This window comes from Symphalangus syndactylus, chromosome 2 (genome assembly GCF_028878055.3).
Source record: "Symphalangus syndactylus isolate Jambi chromosome 2, NHGRI_mSymSyn1-v2.1_pri, whole genome shotgun sequence".
Taxonomy (NCBI): Eukaryota; Metazoa; Chordata; class Mammalia; order Primates; family Hylobatidae; genus Symphalangus; species Symphalangus syndactylus.
The window spans coordinates 40,891,963-40,899,433 of NC_072424.2; the positions used below are offsets into that span (position 1 = coordinate 40,891,963).

A 7,471-nucleotide genomic window follows, 5' to 3' on the forward strand; every position below is an offset into this window, starting at 1 on the left:
CCCATCTCTACTAAAAATACAAAAATTGGTAGGGCGTGGTGGTGCGCGCCTGCAGTCCCAGCTACTTGGAAGGCAGAGGCTGAATTGCTTGAACCTGGGAGATGGAGGTTGCAGTGAGCTGAGATCATGCCATTGCTTGAGAGACAGAGCGAGACTCCGTCTCAAAAAAAAACAAAAGACTACAGGGAAGATCAAATAGGGTAATGCAGGGGGAAGCACATTTTCAACTGCAAAATGCTCCACCGCTAAAATAGAGTAGAGCAGGAGCTTACCAGCCTTTGCGGAAAGCAGAGCCACTTTTTACTTTGCCTGAAATTCACGGACAGGAGAGGGAAGAGGGGAGTAGTGGAGGGGCCTTGGCAGCTGATGGTGTTTCCCTCCGCCCACTCTCCAGTCACAAACCAAATTACGAAGAGTGTGTGTGCCTGTGTGTATGTTTGTGTGCGCAGGCACTGGAATGGTTCTTTCGAAGACAGTGGGTGTGGCACACACATGTGGCATCAGATCCCAGCCTGGAGTTGTTCCAGGTGAGTTTTGAAATATTCCTGTTTCCTGGCTGCAGATGTCACGCCCAGGGCACAGGGAGGAGGAGTGTTCCAGGTGAGTTTTGAAAAACCCCGTTTCCAGGCTGCAGATGTCACGCCCGGGGGCACTGGGAGGAGGAGCCCGGGAGGAAGACTCTTAACTCTGCCCTCACACCCTTTCCAGGGCATCCGTCAGCAGCCAGCAGCTGGCTGGGCAAAGAATCTCTGGGGAATCAGGGGAAAGGCAGGTGGGGTGTGGTCCAGGAGGCAACACTAGAGCAGGCCACAGTGGTGTGCAGGGAAAAAAGCAGGGCCTGGCTACGGGAGACCCCAACTCTGCCCCTAATCAGTGGTGTAGCATCAGGCAGGTTGCCACCACACCCTGGACTTCATTTTCCCTTCTGTAAAACGATGGGGTTGGACTAGAACAGGACCCTCTAGCTCCACAACCACGGTCTTTCTGCGCACACAATGAGAGGCAGTGGAGCTCCCTAACAGAGGGCCCATTGAGAGCAGGGACAAAAGCCTCTGGAATTCCCTCCAGCCTCCATCAGGGACACAGGCAGTTTTCTTCCCTCTGGTTTCTGTCCTCAGGCAACCCCTGGTCCAGGCTCCTAACTGCACTGGAGATCTGTGAACTCACTCTCTTTCCCTCCTGGAAGGAAAGAGGAAGCCAGAGAGGCAGAAAGGAGGCCAGCAGCAGGGCATGAGGCACAATGAGATAGAATAGGAAGACCTCACATGGAGGGATACTATGGAGGACCAGGAGAGAAGACATACACACCAAGAGCAAACAACCAAACTTTATCCAGAAAAGCATATTTGTAATCACCACTAAACAATGAGGCACATCGGTCCCCTCTCCCCAACCACCCTCACTCTTCCCAAACCCACTCTTTCTTTTGGCTTTTATAGAACACTGTAGAAATCCTTTCCTGAGTCTGCAAATGGCCCCAGACTGGGATGGGGGCTGCCCAGAGTGGTCTTAGGCTGGACTGAGTCCTGGTGCCCAGAGAGGGAGGCCTATGCAACTGCCTCCAGTATCCAAAAGTTCTGGGGGCAGGTCGGGTGGCCACACCTATGGCACAGGGCCTTGAGGGAGGGTGAGTGTGGTGGCGGTCTTACGTGTCCTTCTCATACCTGGCAGACAGAGTGAGCACAAGCCGCTGGAAGCCAAGCGGGAAGGCACATCTAGAAAAGCAGCAAGCTCTGGAATGCTACAGGCACGTGTGGATGGATGAGGCTCCATGGCAGCCAAGGAGATATCTGCTCCTGAGTAAGGTCACCTGACCACAGACAGCACCAGGGGCTAGGGGGCCAAGAAGGAGATCTTGAGAAGGATGGACCTGAGCTAAAGATGTAACTTAGATGGTGATCTGAAAAAAGGAAAAAAGAATAAAGGCTGGAACTCAAACCCACTGTTTAGGGTACAGGAGTAGACAGCTAAGTTCCAGGTGTCCAGAATCTTGTGTCCAAATCATAGCACAAGGAGAACAGGAATTCTCTTGAGTTAAGGCAAAATCAGTCTTCACCCATCTGGGCTCTTCCATTGCATGGTGTGGAAAGGAAGGGCCTGGGCAGAGGTCATTCCTCTCCCCATCTCCCCCTACTGCCAGTGAAGACTCTGAAAGCTTCTGTAGGCCAAGGCCAGAATGGTGTTGCCAGCCCAGGGCAGCAGGCCCTGAGAGCAGTCGGTGTGACCAGCTCCGGGAATCTCCATGGCCTCAGCAACATGGAAACCTGCAGCAGGAGAACCAAAGTCAATGGGCTTCCAAGGCACCCCAGGTGTCTCACCCCAGGCTCTCACTGGACCAGCACTTGGGGCTGAGGGAACTCCTAGTCTCAAGCCTCGGCCCCCGAAAGTGCTGGGATTACAGACATGAGCCACTGCGACTAGCTGTGAATGTTCTTAATGCCATTGAACTATACGCTTAAAAATGGTTAAGATGGTAAATTTTATGTATATTTTACCACAATTTAAAAAATAGCTACATTAACAGTATCTAACATGTATTGATACCCTACTATATAGAGTATAGCCTGGTTATGAAGAGGCCAGGCTGCCAGGGTTCAAATCCTACCTCTACCCCTCATTAGCTGCGAGACCTTGGGCAAGGTATTTAACCTCTCTGGGATTCATCTTCCTCATTTGGAATATGGGAATGACATTAGAACCCACCTCAATAAGGTTACTGAGAGAATCAATGGACACCTGTAAAATGCTTTGAGACGTGCCAACCACATAATAGAGCTACATAGGTGCTCTGATGGCAACATATCTAGAACTACATTCATGCTTCACATACCCTGAAACTACACCTTCGCAACCTCCACAGAGAAATCTAACACCTGTGCACTTTAGCTTTAAAAACAAGCTCACAGGCCGGGCGCAGTGGCTCACGCCTGTAATCCCAGCACTTTGGGAGGCCGAGGTGGGCGGATCACCTGAGGTTGGGAGTTCGAGACCAGCCTGACTAACATGGAGAAACCTCATCTCTACTAAAAATACAAAATTAGCCGGGCGTGGTGGTGCGTGCCTGTAATCCCAGCTTCTCGGGGGGCTGAGGCAGGAGAATCACTTGAACCCGGGAGGCGGAGGTTGTGGTGAGCCGAGATCGTGCCATTGCACTCCAGCCTGGGCAACAAGAGCAAAACTCCATCTCAAAAAAAAAAAAAAAAAAACAAGCTCACAAAAACACACGGCCTCCCCTCTTCTAGTTTCTAATCCAGAGAAGGTTGAGCCTTTTCAAACAGCAGACCTGGCCAGGCACAGTGGCTGAGATCTCTAATCCCAACAGTCTGGGAGGCTGAGACAGGAGGATCTCTTGAGTCCAGGAGTTCGAGACCAGCATGCAAAACACAATGGGGCTCTCTCTCTACAAAAATTTAAAAATTAGCCAGGCATGGTGGTACATGCCTGTAGTCCCAGCTACCTGGGAGGCTGAGGTGAGAGGATCACTTGAGTCTGGCAGGTCAAGACTGCAGTGAGCCATAATCACACCACTGCACTCCAGCGTGGGTGACACAGTAAGACTGCCTCAAAAACAAAACGAAAAAGAAAGTAAAAATAAAAGAGCAGACCATTGAAGGATTTAGCAAAAAGGTTGAATTTTCACAACTCCGTAGATATTGTGGTTATTACTTTCACCTCTCCAACTTGCTCTGAATAAAAACCCTTTAACTTTTGGAAAGGAGTAGGCTCTGTGCTTTTTATTCAAATGCCCAGGACCCCTCCAGAAAACCAAGAAGCGTCTTACCTTACAGGCCCAGCCAGCAGGTCACCCCAGCGCCAGAGAGTGGTTCTTCTCTTTGGTAAGGGAGACCCACCCTGCCAGGTCAGTGCCGGGATCTCTTGCAGGTGACTTTCCTTTAGACTGGGAAAACCATCTGAATAACTTTGGCTTCATTTCTCCAACAATGTAAAGGAATGTTCAAATTCCCCAGTTCGGGTCTCTGGCTAGAGGCAGCAATCTACTTCCTCACTGGGATGGGTCCCCTCCCTCTGCTAGAGAAATTCCCTGGGGAAGAAAGAGAAGGCGCCCCCCAAATCTTCAAACAGAACACAGCCAATGGGTTGGGCCCTTAGGCATGAATGAGAGCCCGGACAGCACAGGGATACTCGGAACCTCAAGGTGGAAATACTGCTCCAGGCCCAGGAGCAGTTAATACAGTAAACTAAATTATTTCTCTAACAGCGGAACTTCTCAGAGTCTTTGATAAGCTAATGAGCATCTCCAAGAAAGGGAGACAGCACCGTTGACAAACCCATCTGGCCTTGAAACCCTCTTTTAGGAGAGGCGGCTCCTGAGCCAGGGGTCCTGACTCACCCACCCTTTCAATGCAAACAGCGCTGGACTGCAAGTCTGGGTTCCAATCTTACTCCGGCTGTTCCCAAGAGCAGGCTCTGGGTCCCCATCTGTAAGAAGGGGTGGGGTTCACCTTAACATTCCACCATGGTCGTGGAACTCCTAATGCAAACAGCTATGGGGGGGGTGGGGATGAGGGGGGCGGCAGAAGCCTGTGAGGAAGGCTGGGAAGAGACTTGTGTCACAGAGAGGCCAGGACAGTTAGTGTGTGTTTGGGACTGGCCTGCAAAAACCTTAAGGACAAAGGCGGAGTAGGTAGAGGCAAGAGGAGACTCCACAAGTGTAAGGGTACAGCCCACTGGCTTCTCCTATCGGTCCCCACCTCGGCGGATGGGCCCCACCCCAAGGCTTCCGAGCACAGAGAGACGGGCTGGGAGGGGCTTCGCAGGATGCCAGCACAATCCCCAGCTAAAACCAAACTCGTCGCTCATCCTGGAACCAGCCAAGGCCTGTCCTCAGCTCCGCCCGCGGCCCAGCGCCTGCGTTTTACAGCACCGGAGGCTGGACGAGGGGCCGGGGAAGGGAGTGCTCTTCCGACCACGGGGCGGGAGGGAAGGGGGCAGCCAGAAGCCTGGTTCCAATTTGGGAGCCTCCCCCGGATCTGCGCGGCGCCTGTCCACGTCTTAGTCTCAGCAGGGAAGGGAAGAGGAATCGCGAGGTTTCGCCTCGGGGCGGCTCGTCTGCGAGTGTGTGTCCGCCCCTCGGATCGCAGCCTGCGCTTGTCCCGGGAGACTGCGCGTCCGGCGCGGCGGTCGGGATTCTGGGCTGGGATTCTGGGCGGCGGCGGCGCTGCCGTCGGGCGGGAGCTGAGCGTCAGGGTCCCTGGGCGCGGGCGACAGTGGAAACGCTGGAGGGCAGGGAGAGGGTGCCAGGGCGCACCCGTGCGGGGCGGCGGCGGGGGAAGGGATTAAGGAGGCTGGTCTCCGGGGGTTCCCCCGCCCCGATCGGGGCCGCGGCGGGCGCAGGCGGCCTCACGCCACCTCCTGCTTGCCCTGGCAGCGACGCCCGCATCCATAGAGCGCCGAAAGCAGGTAGAGGCCGTGGCAGACGCCGCCGCAGACGGCGGCTGCCAGGAAGGCGTGGTAGGCGCAGGGCAGCGGGTAATCCTTGAGGTTGCAGTAGCTGTGGCGCTGCATCTGGTCGCTCATGATGCCGGTGGCAGCGCCGTAGAGTGCGGCCGCCAGCACATCGTGCGCCACGTTGACCATGAGCCAGCGCGAGCCCAGCACGGGGACCAGCTCGTGCTTGCCCAGCAGCGTGAGGAAGTAGAGGCCCAGGGTGAGCAGCCAGAAGAGCACGGACACGAAGAGCGCGAAGTGCACGGGGCCCTGGTACTTGCTGGTGGCGATAGTGATCCAGAAGGCAGCGCCGGCCAGCAGCTGCAGCAGCCGCAACACGCCCAGCGGGCTGCGCAGGAAGGGCCGCTGCAGGCGCACCGCTCCGCGGGCCGCACGCGCCTGGGGCGGCGGCTGGCGCGGGGGCGGCGGGAGCATGGCCCCCGGGCGCGGTGGCGGCGGCGGCGGCGCCCCGAGTAGCGGAATGGCGGCGCCTTGCTCGCGGGGGCAGCCTGGCCCGGGTGCCCGCTGCGCCCGCCGCGGCCTCCTCTCCTGGCTCCCCTCTTAGTCCTCTCTTCCTCTCCTCCTTTCCCCACCCTTCCTCTCCTCTCTCCTCCCCTCGGCCCTCCTTGCCTTCTCTCTCCCGCTCTCCACCCTTCCCACCCGCCCCTTTCCCTTCCCCTTCCCCTCGGCTGTCTCCTCCCCCGCGCGCTCCTCCCGGCTTCCTGCCATCTCTCTTTCCGTCTCGCTCACCACCCTGGCGCCCCCCTTTCCCCTCCGCGCCAGGCCCCCAGCTCGGATTCCTTCGTCCTCGAGCCAGGGCAGGGCTCATCTCCCAGCCTGACGCGGGCCTTTCGCCCTGCCCGCCCGTGCACTGCTGCGCCAAGTTTGCCACATCTGGGGCCGCCCCTACCCGCCCTGCCTCCTCCTTTTCCCTCTTTCCTGCCATAGCGCCCACCCCGGGCCTCTGGGCGCGGGAGGAGAGCAGTGCTGGTTTTGAACTGACATCCACTGTCACCTGGACGTCCGCAGTCTCCTGCCAGGGCCCGCCTCGTCCTGTCCAAAGCTGTCCAAGTTCCCCGTGTCGGAGTAAGAGTCCATCACCCACCAGAGGCACCGCCACCCGTCCCACTCGGCACAAGCTTATTGTCCACACCCTCTTTTATCCAACCCTTCCTTGCCATCCTCCTGTCTTGCCCAGATTCAAAATACGCTACCTAACATGGCTGGGACACAAACCCAGGGCCAAGAGGAAGCAAAGCCCACGGACTTAACTGCTAGGCCTAACTGCCTGTGATGGAGGCTAACGATGCTTTACATTATTGTTATTCCGTGCGACCGCTTTACCTGCGTTCTCACTTAACCCTCAAAACAACCACAGAGATACACGCAACTCCCCTCATTTTGCTGAGGAGGAATGAAGCCTACCTGGGTTCAGACCAGGAAGCTGGTAACTACCGCCAGTCTCTCTTCTCTCCTTCATGCTCAACCTTTGTGCCCATGGCATCTTTCTTTTTTCTTTTTTCTTTTTTTGGTGGGGTGGGCGGCGGTAGGGTAGAGTACTGTTCTGTGGTCCAGGTTGGAGGGCAGTGAAGCAATCTCTGCTCACTGCAACCTCCGCCTCCCGGGCTCAAGTGATTCTCCCGGCTCAGGGTCCCAAGTAGCCGGGACTACAGTCGCGAGTGCCACCACACCCAGCTAATTTTTGTATTTTTTTTAGTAGAGACAGGGCTTTGCCATGTTGGCCAGGCTGGTGTCAAGCTCCTGACCTCAAGTGATCTGTCCCCCTTGGCTCCCAAAGTGCTGGGATTACAGGCGTGAACCACCAAGCCGGGTCATGACAGCTTTCTAAAAGACAGACCTGATGTTTGTTACATTGCTTCCCCCACTGAGACAGGACAGAAGCTGTCTCTTCTGTGTGGCCTATTTCACAATTTGTCCCCAACCAATTTCCAACTTCCTGGCTTGCCACTTCCTTCCCTTTCCCATGCTGCCACCCAGCATACCAACCCCACCAATCCTTTCC

At 55.9% G+C, this 7,471-nt stretch overlaps 1 protein-coding gene across 4 annotated transcripts; it reads right to left on the minus strand.

Moving 5' to 3' along the window:
• Positions 1 to 1,305: 1,305 nt before the first annotated feature.
• Positions 1,306 to 6,999, minus strand: MARVELD1 (MARVEL domain containing 1). Of its 4 annotated transcripts, none has more exons than XM_055253208.2 (3): positions 4,713 to 6,999; positions 3,782 to 4,440; positions 1,306 to 2,264 (listed from the first exon to the last, which is right to left on the minus strand). In XM_055253208.2, the coding sequence occupies exon 1, from the start codon at positions 5,881 to 5,883 to the stop codon at positions 5,362 to 5,364; it is 522 nt and encodes a 173-aa protein (XP_055109183.1). In that variant the 5' UTR covers positions 5,884 to 6,999; the 3' UTR covers positions 1,306 to 2,264; positions 3,782 to 4,440; positions 4,713 to 5,361. The 4 variants fall into 4 exon arrangements, with proteins under 4 accessions (XP_055109183.1, XP_063474579.1, XP_055109193.1 ...); XM_063618509.1 differs by having other exon boundaries at positions 3,782 to 4,042; positions 4,356 to 6,999; XM_055253218.2 differs by having other exon boundaries at positions 1,306 to 1,833; positions 1,944 to 2,264; positions 3,782 to 6,999.
• Between the last annotated feature and the right edge of the window lie 472 nt (positions 7,000 to 7,471).